The sequence below is a fragment of the Puccinia triticina genome, chromosome 10A, assembly GCF_026914185.1.
Source record: "Puccinia triticina chromosome 10A, complete sequence".
Classification (NCBI taxonomy): Eukaryota; Fungi; Basidiomycota; class Pucciniomycetes; order Pucciniales; family Pucciniaceae; genus Puccinia; species Puccinia triticina.
In genome coordinates, this window is record NC_070567.1 from 5,380,478 (window position 1) to 5,397,911 (window position 17,434).

The 17,434-nt window shown below is 46.3% G+C and overlaps 1 protein-coding gene across 1 annotated transcript; it reads left to right on the top strand.

Annotated features, from left to right (window-relative positions):
• Nucleotides 1–13,402: 13,402 nt before the first annotated feature.
• On the top strand, nt 13,403–14,988 carry PtA15_10A534 (uncharacterized protein; the record flags this gene model as incomplete). Its single annotated transcript, XM_053160719.1, has 5 exons — nt 13,403–13,411; nt 13,492–13,606; nt 13,687–14,031; nt 14,112–14,430; nt 14,895–14,988. The coding sequence occupies 5 exons, from the start codon at nt 13,403–13,405 to the stop codon at nt 14,986–14,988; spliced, it is 882 nt and encodes a 293-aa protein (XP_053024665.1).
• Between the last annotated feature and the right edge of the window lie 2,446 nt (nt 14,989–17,434).

The window sequence follows — 17,434 nt, forward strand, 5'->3', positions numbered from 1 at the left end:
TCCTGTACGCAACAATGGGTCTCTACAATACTCTACACCAGGAAAAAACAATAGTCCCTTGGAGACAAGTGACATTTGACAGCTTTGGTAGCAGCTCCAAAGTGGCTCTGATCCTGTGCCACCTGCGTCCTTGGTGCTCAGTGTGTTTTAGTGGTTTATGTACATACATATCCTCATGGATCAGTGCTCACTGGCCCAGCTCAAGGATCCCCAGTGCCCCCCAGAATTGTTCAGTCTGGCACAGTTCTGCACTAACAGTGAGCCACAGCTGAGCTATGAGCCTATGACTGTTGGGTTTCAACAAGACTGCCTAGGCCTTCCTCCTGCTAGGTATATGTACATACAGCAAAGGCAGGGAAGTTTGTGCTGCTTCACACATACTGCCCCTGATCCGCACGCACGCCCATCCCCCGGGGGGACACCCACGCCCACGCCCTTTGAAAAGGGCATGTGGGGCTGCCACCCTGTATTTGCCAAGGGTGTGCGAGTCAAAGGGCTTGCACGCCCCTACATGGGGGTGCAGGGGCGTGCACCGTGCCTGCTTGCTGAGAGAGATACCTCTTGGCGAGCAGGCATACACATCCCTGCTCGCCAAGAGCCCCTCGGCGAGCAGGTGTATGTATGCCTGCTCTCCAAGAGGGATACCTCTGTGCAAGCAGGCATACAAATCCCTGCTTGCCAAGAGCCCCAGGTGTATGCATGCCTGCTTGCCAAGAGGGATACTGTTGAGGCTAAAAACCTTGAGTCTGCATTTGTCCTCCTCAACCTCCTCTTGAGTCCCGCATACTCCAAATGTGGAGTTTGTCCACCCCACACTACAACACCCCCCCTCAAACTCCACACCATACAAATAAACAAGAAACAAATTGAGAACCGCGCACAACTGAGAGAGGAATTTGTGGAAATGAAATATTAAGAGGATAAGATGAAGAGAAAACTGAGAATTATTTGAAAATCTTGGCCAATGATGTGTTGTGTAGATTTGCACGAAGAGATTTGGTGAAAAAATTGGTGATGTTGTCCGAAGTCAAAACCCAGTCAAGTTTGATTTGATGTTCCCGCCCCTCATCATTCATAAAGATGGCACAAGGTACCCGGCACCTGTTTGCGGGTACTTGTCAAGGTTTGGCGGGTACTCGCCGGCGGGTGCGGGTGTCCAGATTCTGGGGTAAAAAAATGGCGGGTACCTGCGCCAAGTACCCGCCAAAGACTCGCCCTGCCCACACAGCCAGATTCTTGTATTGCACATATGTATATTATGTATATACATATGGCATACCTATGTATATTATGTATATACATAGGGATGAAAACCATCCTGTCCGTTTGCGTGCAAACGGACAGGCGCGAACATCACCGTCCCGTCCGTTTGCACGCAAACGGACAGGCCCGACAAACGTACAGGACGACTACACCTCGTCCTGTCCGTTTGCATGCAAACAGACAGGACCAAACGTCACCTTCCTGTCCATTTGCACGCAAACGGACAGGCCCAAACGTCACCTTCCTGTCCGTTTGCACGCAAACGGTCAGGCCCAAACATCACCGTCCTGTCCGTTTGCGCGCAAACGGACAGGACACACACAACATCACTGTGGCAAAAAAAGTTGCACATACCCGCGAGTACCCGCTGCAAGTACCCGGGTACTCGCCCCTTCTTCCCTGGCGGGTGCGGGTGCCCAAGATCTGGGGATTTTAACGCGGGTACTTGGACTTGTTGGCGGGTACCCGGGTGCGAGGGGCCATCTTTAATCATTCACCAAAAAGAAGTTCCTCTCCAGGCTCTTCATGCGGCCCTTTGAGGCGTTGTTGTCTGATACCAAAACCGCCGCTCGATTGTCGCATTTTAGGATAAGTTCCAGATTGACGTCTAAAGATTTCACGATTGGAATTAAGAATAAGAGAAAATCAATTGATGACCCAATAGAGATAAATTCCGCCGCACAAGTAGAAGTGGCCACCACCTTCTGCCGCCTCGATCCCCAGGCAATAGGGCTGCCCATAAAGGTGATGACAAATCCCAATGTCAACCGCTGAAACTCCCCACCCCAATTAGCATCCAACCATGTTAAGCTTGTTATCTGAAGGTTCCAATTTGAGGCTTTTCCCACGCGTAGTTGCCAAGTATTGGACTAGATGTCAAAGTTTTTTCCAATGTGATTTGTTGGGATTAGAGCTGAAACGCGCCAAAAAATTGACTGCAAAGCTAAGATCTGGTCGTGAACCCAGGGCTATATAGTTCAACAAACCAATTAACAATTGATACAAGGTCGCCTCCACCGGGTCCTCCATTGATGTCGTGAGATGAATGCCCGTCAGAGGAGTGTAAGTTGGTATGATTGATTGTTGAACTTCATCCCAAAATTTTTTGATGGTCTGGTCTATCAGCAATGGTTGACTGAGATAAATTGCTCCCAGTTCATAGTCGATCTTGATCCCTACAATTTTTTCCGGCTCCGCATCCCATTTCACGCATAGATTCCCTTCTAGATTCTTCCGTAACTGTTGAATCGCTGTGTCGTCGTTACCAAAAACAATCCTGTCGTCGACATGTATCCAAATTACAATGACCAAATTCCCTTTCTTGTACTGATAAAGACATTCTTCCACCTTGTCGCAGTCAAAATCCCATCCTTGCAACATTCCCTTGAAATTTTTCCACCAACAGCGGCTTGCCTGCCGAGTCCCGCATAATGCCTTCTTCAGCTTGAGCACCTTGACTTTCAATTCAGGGAATAACTCTACCGGTGGGTCCACATATAGAGTCTTGTCGATGGGACTGTGAAAAAAAGCTCCAGTTATATCAAAAGAGTTTATTTTCCAGCCATTCTTCATTGCCAGTGTGAGTAGCAATCTCAGAGTTGTCAGAGAAGCCGTCGGGGCAAACATTGACTTCACATCCCGTCCGAGCCGCTGCTTGAAACCTCTAACGACAAACCTTGCCTTGAGTTTCTCAACAGTTCCGTCCGATCTTTGTTTGATGTTGAATACAAATCTAGTCCCGATAGAATGCTTCTGGTCCTTCTCTTCAATGTTAAAAGTATCTATTTGATTTAGTTGCGACCATTCCGACAGGCAGGCCACACGCCATTTGTCTTGATCCGAGCATGCAAGTGCATTCTTCAGGCTTGTTGGGATGTCCGCATCCAATATCGCTTGGATGTCTTTGATCTGTGAATCTTGAGCTTCACATATTTCTTTTGTCTTCTCTTGTCCAAGATGAAGTGTCCTACGTGCAAAAGATGGGTCAGGGTCTCCTGATGGGGAAGAGATTAGTGGTTTCCCCTGAAAATTGAGAAACTCAGCACACTCTGAGTTGATGACCTTCTTGGTTGCCGGGTTCCAAAAGAACAATCCTTGCTTGTCATCCTGGTAACCAACTAGATGACCTGTCAAGCCCCGCCTATCCATCTTGCGTCGACAATCCTTGGGGATTTGGACACAAGCTTTTGTGCCGAATGGATAAAAGACGTCGGCCAGTGGTTTCCGATCCAACCATAGTTCAAGAGGTGTTGACTTGCAGCAAACGCTTGGGATTTGATTTATCAGAAAACACGCATATGACCATAGATAATTCGGGAGATGTGAGTGCAAAAGAGTGGTCCGGGCTATGTCACCGAGAGTGCAATTTAGTCGCTCTGCCTCGCCATTCTGCTCAGGAGTATAGGGTGATGTGAAAATGATTGATGTGCCGACCAAAGCTAGGTATGATTGAAAGGATTGTGTCGTGTATTCTCTGCCATTGTTGCATCGGATAAAGCGTGGTGCCGATTTGAAATGCAATAAGAGTCGTTTTATGAGGGAAATGATAATTGACGGTACTTCCAACCGATTTTTCATGGGAAAGACAAAAGAATAAGTAGTCGCATGGTCTCGGATAGTCAGCAGAAACTTGTTGCCGTTGTAGGGACTCTTGTGGGACACTACAAGTTTATTTGGTGAAAATATCCTCTGAGGGGGAAATAAATTGCTAATAGGTTGAAAGGCTATTACAACTTACGGGTGGTTTGAAAGACCTGCCCCTCTAATGGTACTATGCAAATAACTAAGAGTCTTGTAATCAATATTTATAAGATGTGGCTGATTCCAAGATAGATCTTACTTTTGTATAGTAATCTCTATCAGACCTAGATACCTCAAATCACTAATCTTGCAGATCTGTTACAACTTCTGATGATGGGGAATAATATAATCCAGTGGGATTAATTATGTAAGATACAATCGTTGTTGATGATGGGTTGTTGATGAGAAGGTTGGTAATGATCTCTTCCTTAAACAATCTCTTGATAAGGTACTTTAATCAATACTAGAGCTCCTAGTTGCTACTACACTACTACTACTAATTGTTATAATTGTTGTTGATGAAGTTGGTAATAATCTCTTCCTTAACAATCTCTTGATAAGGCACTTTAATTACTACTAGAGCTCCTGTCTACTCAAACTTAACACTACCACTACTACTACCACTACCACTAAACTACCACTGTAACTAAACTAACCAATGTGACCAAACCTTCCTAGGCTGATGGGGAAAAGATCTGATGAGGGGGGGAAAGAGGCCTCCTTATATATTGAAGGGTGAGGGAATTTAGCTCCAGGGGAACTCCTTGTGAGGGCTATTTTCTTCAGGGGGTATCAGTTGTACAGCAAGATATGCATGTGTTGCACTGCCTGCCAAACAATGAGGTAATGGATTCTGCAGGAGGGGATATCAGTTGCACAGCAACATATGCATGTGTTGCACTGCCTGCCAAACAATGATGTAATTGATTCTGCAGGAAGGCTCCTTGAACACCTTATCTGCCTGCATATGCTGCACTGCATGATATCATGTGTTGCTAGGTGACCCAAACAACCTTCTGTAACCTACCATATGCCTGCATGTCCAGCTGTTTCCATCTTCCATCCAGAATATTGGGGGTCAAAGCCTCTCCTCCCACCTTGCTCCTTCCTTCCTTCTTCCTCCTCACCTAATTAATACTTCCATCCATATCCCATCATACTGAATCCTAGACCCTTATAAAGTAATATACCACCCTTATAAAGATAATATACCCTTATAAAAGTAGTATACCCTTATAACACTGCCTTACTTGATACACCACACCATCCGCCCTTCCATTCCTGGTTGAGACATGTGCTCCCAATACCTTCCACCTCTTCTATTGATACACCACACCATCCTACCTAGTCATGGTCCTCCATTCCATCCCTGATCACGCCGTCCATCCTACATAATCCTAGTCTGCCGTTCCATCCATGATAACGCTATCCATCATCCATCCGTCTGTAATGACTCCATCCCTCCCATGTACACATACACTGCTTGTATTATATATAACTTCCTCCTCTTATAATGAATGATAGCTGTATCTATGCTGTCCCAATACCTCTGCAATGTGCTTTTGGCATTGTCACGCCAATGGAGCACCACACCGTGGATGTCCGGGTCCAGCGGTTCCAGCACATCCGTCACTAATAGATCTAACCGATTTTCCATTGGTACCACTTCAGGAAGATGATGCCGTTGTCGTTTGCTTTTGCACGCCTTGCAGGATTCACAGATGAATGGGGTCCATGTTTTGAGGTCGAATGAAGGAACAAACCGTCTGAGAAATTCTTCCACTACCAAGTCTGACACGTGTCCGAGTTGGCAGTGCCAATTGTATGAGGGAGTAGAGATGGAAAGATTAGGCAAAACAGAATTGATAGAGAAAGATAGGTTTGATAGAGTCCGGGAATTTGATCCATGAACGGTAAGAGGCCGTGATTGAGAAATGTTGCAAAATCAGGGATATGTTGTTGTTGGACAGGAACTTACGCCTAAATCCAGCGTCGATCAATTGCCCCGGACTAAGAAGAGTGCTGGACATCTCCAGGCACTATAGCACCTTTGGGACCGCTAGGGTACCATCCCCACTGGTTATCTGGAGGTGTCCACTTTGAGTCACAATCATGAATCCCAATGATGAGGCTAGATTCAGTCTCATGGGTGGTCGTAGGCAAGAAAGAAAAGAAAAATCATGAACAGACCCGCTCACGTGGTGGGTCGCCCCAGAGTCCAAAACCGTGCCGATGCCAGCGGCACCTGTCGCATCCGCACCCACAGCTGATCAAACCGCTGCATTCTCCTCATTGCCAGTGGGTGGGTCATTTGGAGGTGCCGCCTGACGGGCAAAACCAGAAGCGGGGCGACCATTGACGGGGGTGTTTGGTGGCTGCAGGCCGGCGTCCCTGCAGAGGATTGGACAAGACAATCTCCAATGACCTGCGCCCCCGCAGTACAAACAAGGCTTGCAAGCCATGAGATTTGGGTTGCTGGGCCCTGTGTTACCTTTATGGATGTTGTTGATTGAATCCGCAATGTCATCAATTGTCGGGTTTACTGGAGTGCCAACGTTGGGACGTCCTTGGCCGGTGTTTTGCGACTGCTGTTGGTTAGGTTGCTGAAGTTGTTGTCGTTGAGGTTGGTTAGCCCTTTGTGGCCAATATTGTGAGCTATGTTGTCCCGCATTTTGATTGAAATTCCCCCATTGATTTGGGTGAGCCGGATTTGGCCAAGCCCGGAACACCAATGGGTTAGCTGATCCAGAGGAATCGAACCGGAGAGATTTGCCATATGCCAAGGTGATAATCGCTTGAATGTCTCTTGCGGTGACGTCCGCCTTGCCAGCGAGTTGTAAGGATATGTTTTGAAAAAGCTGGGACCAAGACATCAAAGCCGGTTGGGGAACGATTGATTGCAAGATGAGACTTTCCACAAGAGGCGAGATCGCCGCACCAACCTTTTGCAAGTCGCCCAATATTTTGAATGTTTTATTGAATAACCCAGGAATTTGAGATGGTTCGGTTGAGGGTCCGGATACCCAAAGTTCTAACAACTTGTCGATGAGCTCCATCTGGCGAAATCAAACAGTTCCTTGGAATTTAGTCTGCACCGCCTCAAAAGCTTTGGTTCCCTTGGTGTACCAGTTGACAAGGGATGATAATTCGTCGTGTACGGTGATTTGGACCAAGAATAAGAGGCAGGTTTTTTCTTGAGAGGACAGCTTGGAATAGTTCTCTGGTTTGTTGAAGAAATTTGGGTGTCCGAGCGTGAGGAGGATGAACCGGGTGAGTCCGTGTTTCCATCTGTTAAAATTCGATCCATCAGCCAGTAAGTGTTTGACATCTGATTTGTAGATGCTCGGCTGTTGTAAGAACTTGTTTCTAGGCGAGATCTCGGTCGTGCCCGTTGTAAGACTCAAAAGTGTTCCTGAGAACCTTTTGCTGAATGGAGAAGGGGATGATGGAGGTGCAAACTCTGCCCTTCTATACTATCAGATAACAAGACCCACCAAGGTAAGCTTGGCAAGTTTTAATGAAGTGATAGGGTTGGTTGGTTCAAGATGAGCTTGTTGATGACACTGAATAAATTTTTGTTATTGTTAATGTAAGGGTTGTTATGTAGGTTGTTTAAGTATATATATAAGGCTGAACTGTAAATGTTGGGGTGACTGTGATTGGTGAGTAATGAACTGAGGAGCTGACAACTGGGGAGGAGGGAGCTCCTTATATAGACAAAAGTGGAGCCCCAGAGGGCTTGTGGGTTAGGGTTTTGACTAATCTAGACAACAGTGTGAGGGATTTTAGCTGGTGGGAGTAGATACAAATGATGTCATAATGTGTCAGGGGTACATAAATGATGTCATAAGAATGCAGTAGGGCCACATGAAGGCTGCGTAAAGTGACAGTAGACTGCATGAGTTGACAGGTGGATGCAGGGGGTGCATAAATGAAGTCTGAGGCTGCAGAGTCAGTGTGTGATGACATCATAATATGGAAATAGAAGAGTACTTGATAATATGTAATGACTGCAGTCTGATGGGGAGATGTATGTTTGTATCCTGTGATTTGTATAAGCATAATGCTGTGATCCTTGAATTGAGGCTGGTGACAGGCTGGTGACTGGGTATGTTGAACATGTGATGGGTGTCCAGTGTCCAAAGAAGTGTAGGTTCCAATCCAGCGGGGTTCAGGTGATGCTTTCAGTGGTGACTAGGGGTAAAATTGGCCGTAGAATCCATTTCTGAGGTCTGTTTGATGGTATCTTGAGGCGTATTGTGAGTAAATATATGTATGCGAAAAAACTTTTGATTTTTCACTTTTCCGTCTACCACACCGTCTGCAACATGGGAGGATTGAGTGAATTGGGGATAAACGTGATGTAAGAAAGTGTAGAGGTTGAACTTATAGAAGATTGTGGGGATTGGGGAGTTTGAGGAGACTGGGGAGACTGTACCTCCTCTCTCTCTCTGCTATTGCTGTTGAAGTATATACCCAACAACTTGCGGCCTAAAGAACAACCCGGTGAATACAATTTTGAAGCTCTGGCGCAGGTTGATTCAGATATCTTTGAAACTGATCTAAAACTTCTGAGTCTTGTCTCAATCTTGTGTTTGAATCTCGGTTTTATGAAAACATATTTCCAACATTACAGGCTACATCATCTCAGCATGTGGAAAGCAGACATCCTCCTAAGAGTATCAATTTTATCTTTTTATCTGAAAACAAGAGGCTTTTTGCAAAGACTTCAGCTGTACCGGGAAGGAATCTCAAGGGAGAAGCAAGTGATGGCAGGAAGATCAACACAATTTTCATGCACTTTGCCACACAGAAAGGTGACTGTTCTTATTTCAATCAGCAAATGCAGCAGAAATCTCCATTGAGTTGATGTACATTATAACACCAATCTTTCTCTTGAATTGATGTGATTTGGTTTGAATTCATTGCAGCTCAGGCATGTGGCAATTATGAGAACCAGATGATTAATTGTAATGTATTCTTACATTGAAAAAGACCCTGGTTTCTGCCAAGAAGTTGGCATTGCTTTGTAATGCAGTTGGACATGGGTTGTGGTAAAGTTCAAATAGGGCAAATAGTCAAGTTGGGTTGGGTTTCAACTTGATATCAATCCATTTCCAACATGACTTCAGAAAGATTCAGTATCAATTCAGCAAAAGTTCAGACACACTTGAGCATAAATTCAATACAAAATTACACATAACTTGGAGCCAAGTCCTTAAAGAGATCTAAAAGGGTTCCCAAAGAGAGGTGTGAAGGCACTTGCACGCAAGTGCTGAGCAAACATCCGTGGTGTTTGTACCACAGCTCACTGAAACCGCCAAAAGACCAATCCGGCTTGTATATGTAGTTCATATTACCCCAGATGTTTACCCACCGGCCGACTGAACCCCCAACAAACCCAATCCTGCTTGTATGGTTCTTATGTAGATCCCCCATGTATATCTCTTGTGATTATCCCAGATTTATACCCACCAACCGATCCCAGAAATCCTAAATATTTCTGCCGGGCCCAAATCAACCAAGCTCAGGCCCTCACTGTCAGTGGCTGTATGTACAACTGCGTGCGGACCTGTCAGTATTTTTCCGGTGTGGTGTTCCATATGCGTGACAATGCCAAAAGCACATTGCAGAAGTATTATAGTAGAGGGAGTGTGTAATACAGTGCGGGGGAAGAAGGAAAGAAGGAGCAAGATAGGAGGAGAGGCCTTGACCCCCAACATTGGGGATGGAACAGGTTAGACAGTGGATGCAGAGTGTGTGGAAGAGGATGGAAGATGGCTTGGTTGCATAGCAACACATGACATCATGCAGCGCAGTACATGCATGAAAGTGCTGTGTAGCTCAAGCGCCTCATGCAGCATATATCCCTCATTGTTTGTATGCATAGTACAGCATATGCAGGAAGATAAGCTGTACAGGAAGTGTCTCCCGCAGCATAAATCCCTCATTGTTTGTATATGTAGCACAGCATATGCAGGCAGATAAGCTGTACAGGAAGTGTCTCCTGCAGCATAAATATCTCATTGTTTGTACATGAAGCACATCATATGCAGGTAGATAAGATGTACAGGAGGCGTCTCCTGCAGCATAAATCCCTCATTGTTTGTAAGGCAGTGAAGCACACGCATGCAGATGCTGTGTAGTTGAGTGTCTCCTGCAGCATAAACCCCTTGTTGTTTGTACATGCAGCGCAGTACATGCATGAGAGGCTGTGTAGTTGAGATCCCCTGCAGCAATAATCCCTCATGAGGAGCTTCCCTGGAGCAAAAATCCCTCACCCTTCAATATATAAGGAGGCCCTTTCCCCCCTCACCAGACTTTTCCCCATCAGCCTACAGAGGTTTGGTCACAGTGGTTAGTTAGTTACGGTAGTTAGTTAGTGTTGCGATCAGCCTACAGAGGTTTGGTCACATATGGTAGTTTAGTCAGCAGTGCGGTTATTAGCGGTATTAGTGGTTAGTACAAGTAGCGTAGAAGTTAGTAGCAGTATTAGTGTTTCGGAAGTAGTAGAACCAAGCATAACACAACAACAAGTTCGAGTTAAACAGCATATTAGTAACGTGTAGTACAAGTATAACAAAGTAAGTATATTGCCTGCGAGCAAAGAAGTTATAACAGATTTGCTAGCCTGTTGAATCAAGTGATCTAGGTCTGATAGAGATTACTATATGAAAGTAAGATCTATCTTGGAATCAGCCATATCTTTATAAATATTGATTACAAGACTCTTAGATATTTGCATAGTATTATTAGAGGGGCAGGTCTTTCAAACCACCCGTAAGTTGTAATAGCCTTTCAACCTATTAAGCAATTTATTTCCCCCTGAGCGGATATTTCACCAAATTATATTTAGTGTCCCACACGAGTCCTACACCGGTCACCCAAATGACCCATCTTTGCCCAGCTCCTGGCTGTCCTTTGATAAGCAACTGGTAGACCACTCCTTTCAGGTCTGCTGATGACCATTTTTGCCCAGTTTGGTCGACTTCCAGCTTTGGGTTTAAAAAATTACCTGGAAGTGTCAGTTTGGTAGACCACAAGCTGATGGTCGCCATCCAACGGTATGGGTTTTGGGTAGCGGTCCTGGTGCATTCAGGAAGTCCAACATTATGACCAATATGGTCATCTAACGGTTTTCCTGTCATCATTAACCCGTCCTGCACTCGGCTGGACATTGGCCCACCCGACGAGGAGTTTGCGGTAAACGTGCGCCCCGTGCTCACATTGTCATCCCCCGTGGGGTTGAACCGAGGCGCAAGGACAGCAAGACTGCCGCACATCGGGCGTCAAACAGCGCTGGCGTGTACTGTTCTAGGAGAGAAGAGAGGCAAGACTAAGTACAAGGAGCTTATGTAATCTTGGGATATGCCTTGTGAAACCACACTCAAGGTGGGGGTTTACAGGATCCCTCCTGGAGGACGGATATATGTATCAGTCAACCAGGAGGGATCCCTCCTGGTCGGCTGTCCATGTATCAGATGTCCAGGAGGGATCCCTCCCGGTTGACTTTTCAATTTATTAGTTGACTGGGAGGGATCCCTCCCAGTTGACTATCCTATGTCTTTGTTGGATGGGAGGGATCCCTCCGAGTCAAGTATTGTATGAAGCAGTTGACCGGGAGAGATCCCTCTTGCCTTGGTTGACTGTTCTATGTATTTGTCGACCAGGAGGGATCTCTCCCAGTCAATATAGGAGGTATGGCCTAGTCACTTGGCTGGGGGATTCCTCCAGCTGGACAAGGGGGCTGATATTTACTCAGGTGCTACTGCTGCGCCAGCTGAGCAACTTTGCCTGAGCTAGTTGTAAAAATACATGGAATCAACCTGGAATGAAGCTGGATAAACTCAGGTAAGAGGAATTGTATCAGCCTGCATCTGGCATGTCGACTGACACCAGTTTCTCGAGTTTTTTTTCATAGTGATACCTTGAAGATTTGATTGATAGAGAAAAAATTTGATAGTTGAGATAATTTTCAAGAGCTCATAATCTAATAGAACCTCACAAATATTTTTGGGTGAAAACAGATGATCTGCATGTAGATGAACAGAGAGATGTTTATATACATGCAGAGAATCTGGGAAAGGGGTCTAGATGAGACCCTCTACGCGTAACCCTCTACTGGGTTACAACACCTCCTTTGCTGCACTTCTTCTTGAGCTTAACAAAGCCTCTCAGTGAGAGGCCCCGCAGGGTCTCTGTCTCACAGAGAGGCTTACCTGGAAAAACCTGTATCTGGCGGCCTGAGAGCCCCAGGAAGATCAGCCTGTATCAGGCTTTTTTCACTATTTTCACTTTTTAAAAACCAACTGTCTGCCTGTTCAGGCTGCCCTTCTGGACTTAAGAAGTGCTTGGGAGTGCGCTTCTTCTCATGCAATTTTGACCTTGTAGCTGCCAATATAAGGCCTGATCCTTGCATCTGAATTTTTTAATCACCAAGAAAATAAACCCATATTGAGAAAGAAGTTTTTCATCAATCCATGTGGCATTGTATCAAAAAATGTATAAATCTATTGAAAGGCAGCTGAATACTGCACTCTTGCTTACACCAGCCAACCTGAATGTAAAAAAGATACCTTTTTTTGGAACGTCTCTCCAGGCCACGAACCAAGAGCTATCAGGCAGTGACTGCCACCATTTTGGAGAGAAGAAGCACACCTTTCAATGGTCCCCAGGGCGGGAACCATATCCTATGGGAAGTGGGGGATTTGGGGGCACAAAGTTTGCCACCTGCAAAACCCTGAAACTGTACGCGGGGCTCTCATGCCAAAAAGCAGGGATTGCATGCAAGTCCCTCCCTGACGGGAGGTCGCACTTTGTGCGAGGCGCTTCGCGCCGCGCCCCCCGCGAACGTATCTCTAAGTCCTTGTCCCCGCTGCGGCCGGGGGGGCACCCATTTGGCCTGGTCGAGATGCATAGAATTGAGATCTCTCCCGCAGGGAGAGGACTTATGAATTACCAGGCATTTTGGCCTGAGAGAATCTGCAAGCTTTGGTGGTGGACGATGTTGCCACCCCCCACAGCCCACAGTTTTAGACTAGTTCATTTGTCATCTTGGTAGTTTAAAGCTTGTATTTTTCTGAATCAAACTGTCTATTCAGAATTTTGGGAATCATCACCCTCATGTCCCAGATAATATTCAAAGTTTGAGATGCCTGGCCGCTTGCTGGCAAAGGAGGTATGTTTTTAATTACATAAGATTCAATTTTGGCAGGGGATAAAACTGTAAAAGTCGGACAAGTCACCAAAAGACACTGTTTTCAAAAAAAAGATAGAAAAAAATCGAGAAGACTTGGGGGGAAGCTACATATGTAGGATTGGAGCTAAGATGCCGGCGCTCAGCTGGGATAAAATTTTGAAAGAGGTGCATGGATTGGTGATTTTATAGGAGGGGAGCAAAAATGTACAGTTATTTTCGAGATTCTCTCACGCGGGAATCTCATTGTTATTCATAAGCCGCTTTGTTAAGCTCGCGCCCCCCGGCAGGCGAGGTCGACTTCTTCTGAGCTCAAGCATCAGCCCACTTTCCTCGCCCTCAGATCGATTTCGCCCCTTCCCGATGGCCCAAGTAAGATATCCTCTCTACTTCCAACATGAATACATTCTCTCGCAGGTTGGATACTGAAATCTCTTTCCCGAACCTGTCAGCAAACCCAAGCCGACTCATCAGCACTTGACACTCAACGCCGTCGCTTTTTGAAGCTCCACGCCGCTCATAAGGATCCAGACCAGTTATTCTGTAAACTGACGGATGCTGCTGGATGTATGTCTTTCTGCTTGGTTGATGATCACGACCTTCTTCACAGCAACTGATCTCCTTGACACTATTGACGGCTTGCGAAGTGGAAAAAGTCCAACAACACAACGACAGACTGGACGGTGTCTTGAACCATTTGGAACCCGACTTCACAACGCGCGAACGTATCGGCAAGCGCTGGAATGATTTTACCGAAGGCAAAAATGAATCCTGGAAAAATCTCAAGGAGGAGCTCGAACTCACCGACGAACAAAAAATTGACACACTGATCCGGTGTGCCCACTTCGTCCGATTTCCCAAGCGCGACGCTTCTAAATTAGAACAGGCAGAGATACTTGATGCACTTCAGGAACGCGGTCGCTTTTTGGAGTTTCACTCCCATCATAAGAATGCAGCCCAGTTGTTCTGTGAACTTGAGGATGCTGCTGGATGTATGTCATTCCCCTTGGTTGATTACGAGCAGCTTATTAAAAGCCACTGATCTTTTTGGAACTATTGACGACTCGCGAAGTGAAAGAGGTCCACCAACACAACAACAGATTGGACGGTGTTATTTTCGGTTCGGGACTCGACGACTCAGAGCAAGCGCGTCTCTGCATGCACTGGTGTTTGCTTTCTAGAGGAAAAGACGGATCCTTGAAAGACCTCCAGGAGGAGCTCGAACCCGACAAAGATGAAGAAAAATTGAAGACACTGATCCGATGTGCCTTATTCGTCCGATTCCCTGAACGCGACGCTTCCAAATTGACGAAACTACAAATGCTTGATGCACTTGAAGGCTCCACCCCTTCCGTCAATATGCAAATCGACACGACTGAAAACCCGGAGTGGTCTACGGAGATCGTCCAGCAAGGTTTCGATGCCGCTTATCAGAATAAGGATATTATTCTTGTCCCAACTCTAGAAACCCTCGAAAAATTTGCCGGCAAATGGGAAAAGGATACATACAGGGCACCGTACACGTCAATCATCGGGCCGACCATGTGCGGCAAAACTCGATTACTCAAGGAGCTCGCCAACCATGTGTGCGTTGTGTATGTCTGTCTCCGCAAAAACTCGTCCAATGGCCAGCCCCCTCGGTCTGGCATAGCCACCCACTTTTTACCCAGAGAGGAACCGACACTGGACTTGTTGACGCACTATTCCTACTTGCTGGCTGCGATTCTGAACACGGTATCTGGATTTTTCTCAAGGCTGGATATATGTGGTGGCAGCTTGGAATATCAGCTATCTGAGTGGTATAAACACAGCTTTCAAATCAACGCTACTCCGAAGACTGACTTTAATGCCAAAGTCGCCAAGGAAATGAAATGCCTACAGGCAAGCAGCTTGCAGACCCCATTTCCGCAAGACAAACAGAAAGTCGACTTCGAGGCAGCCGACACTAAGGCGAAGGAAACTCTCGCTGCTGCGGTTTACGAAATGAGTAAAGTTTTGAAATCCGCAAAACACGGAAAGCTCAAAGTCCTCTTGGCGATAGACGAAGCCAGCAACCTGATTCATAAGATGGACAACAAACTCCGCTTGCCATACTTTCGCGTCTTTCGTCGGGCCTTATCGGCAATACCTGGCGGATGCGGGTTCTTTAGCGTCTTGACTGATACGACCTCGCGCGTCGCAAACTTTAATCCTGCCCTAGACCGAGACCCCAGTACAAGGTATTACAGCAAAGGTGTTGATTTATTTGCACCAATTTACAAAATCTCAGCACTTGATGTGTTTGTCCCGGAAAAACCACCGAAGTCATGGAATGATTTGGTATCGCCGGAACGCCTCCTGAGCTATGGCTGCCCATTTTATGGGTTGTATTACGAGGGCGCAAAGAAGAAACACCCACAAACTGCCGTCGAAACCACGGTGCTAATTGCCAAGACAAAATTACTGCTGAGGACTGCTCCAGAGTTGGACGGCGCGCAATGTTTTGCCTTACTGGGCTCCCTCATTCAAACCCGGGTGTCCTTATACTCACCAATCAACTCAGAACTCGTTGCGAGTCATGCAGCCCATTGCATGTTTATCGACTCCAAACGAGAATTGATTGTCAGTGATTATCCCCCGCAGTTCGTCTACGCATCAGCGGCCAACTTGGTTCTTGCATCCGACGAGGCGCGTTGGATCAAGTGCATCAATACTCTTGCTTATGCAGTGAAGAAAGGACTCGTTGCCCTCGGAGACGCCGGAGAAATGGCGACTAGATTGATTTTGATACACGCTATGCAGAAAACAACGCCAATCCTACAAGACGGCTCTCAATCGATCCCGAATGGATACTCCGTGCGACTGACAGATTTCCTCGAAACCTTGAGCGGGAAAGACCCGCGTACCCTGGAATTTGACTGTATCAAGAAAGCTGACAGAGACAGACTCTTGAACGAAGGGCACATCTTTTTCAACCACTTTACTCGAACTTCGTACACGCCCACCGCCACCGATTTCATGGAGCTTTTGTACCGAGGTGTTGCGGCCCAATGCAAGAATCAGCAACCCGGATTTGACGACCTTTTCACTATCTATCTCGCACCGAAATCTCAATCTGCAGAGCTGCGTCTCGACCACATCACATTTTGTGGTGTTCAAACCAAAAATCAGATGAATTCAGTTCGCTGGACGGAAAGTCCCCACTGGTCCAAAAGTTATGCCAATATTCAAGACATCGAGAATCCCTATCTAGTTCTGTTGTTCAGCTTGAAAACCACCTCTACTAACGCAACCAACTCTACTCAAGCAACCACGTCTACTAAAGCAACCACGTCTACTAAAGCAACCACGTCTACTAAAGCAACCACGTCTACTAAAGCAACCAGGTCTACTAAAGCAACCACGTCTACTAAAGCAACCACGTCTACTAAAGCAACCACGTCTACTAAAGCAACCACCTCTCCTAAAGCAACGACCTCTACTCAAGCAACCACCCCTCCTCAAGAAACCTGGAGAAAACCAGAAGATGTGAATGATACCCACAGAGTTTCTTTCCAGTTCCTGGGTCTCGGCGAAATCAATTGTCTTTCGTCTGCCATGCGCTCTGCGCTACAAAATTTGATTACCGCGGTACCAAATGACTTGATGAATCTTCACGAGAAGCCCGATCACGTTACCAAACAGTGGGTCAATCAACTGAGCCCAGTCTTCTATCCGAGGACTTCCGAGATTCAGACACGTCCGACACTTGCGCCTCCCCGGAAGCGATCCGACCATCCCACACCTAAATCTCCACAGAAACCATCCAACCGACCCAGAAACCAATCAGAGACAAGAAAACTGAGAAGCAGCGGTCGCAAGGCGCCCAAGTGAACCTGTCAGCAAACCAGCTTTAGTACCGACCGCCCATGTCAGAACAACATACTGATTGGCTTTTGTTTCCAGGATAACTCCCTCCGATCGTTCCGGAGCTCAGACACTCTCTCCTTGGATCTGGGCGAGTCTTTGCGTCGACTGGTTAACTCTTGGCAGTCACACTGCCCTTTGTTTCCCATCAATTTCTTACTCTTCTCTCATCGTCCACGTCCTCTTTTCATCGCACGGCCTTTCTCCCTTCTCGTCCGCCTTGTTCATGTATTCCATCAGTTCCAATTGCTTCATCCCATTTGTCAACATGTTTATCATCTGTGGTTAATAACAAAAAAAAAGTTTGCAAGGTCCACAACGTTCCTCGACAAGAACAGGATGACCTGTCTACTTACGAAGATGATTATTTTTCTTGATTTTCATCTTGAGAGTGGGTATGTTTCAAAGAGAACGAGAAAGAGAAAAGGAAACAAGGACTTGTCTTGCTGCTTGACTTCTGCCGGCGGACTACGGGGGACTTGTCTTCCGCGCAGACTTCTGGTTGATTTC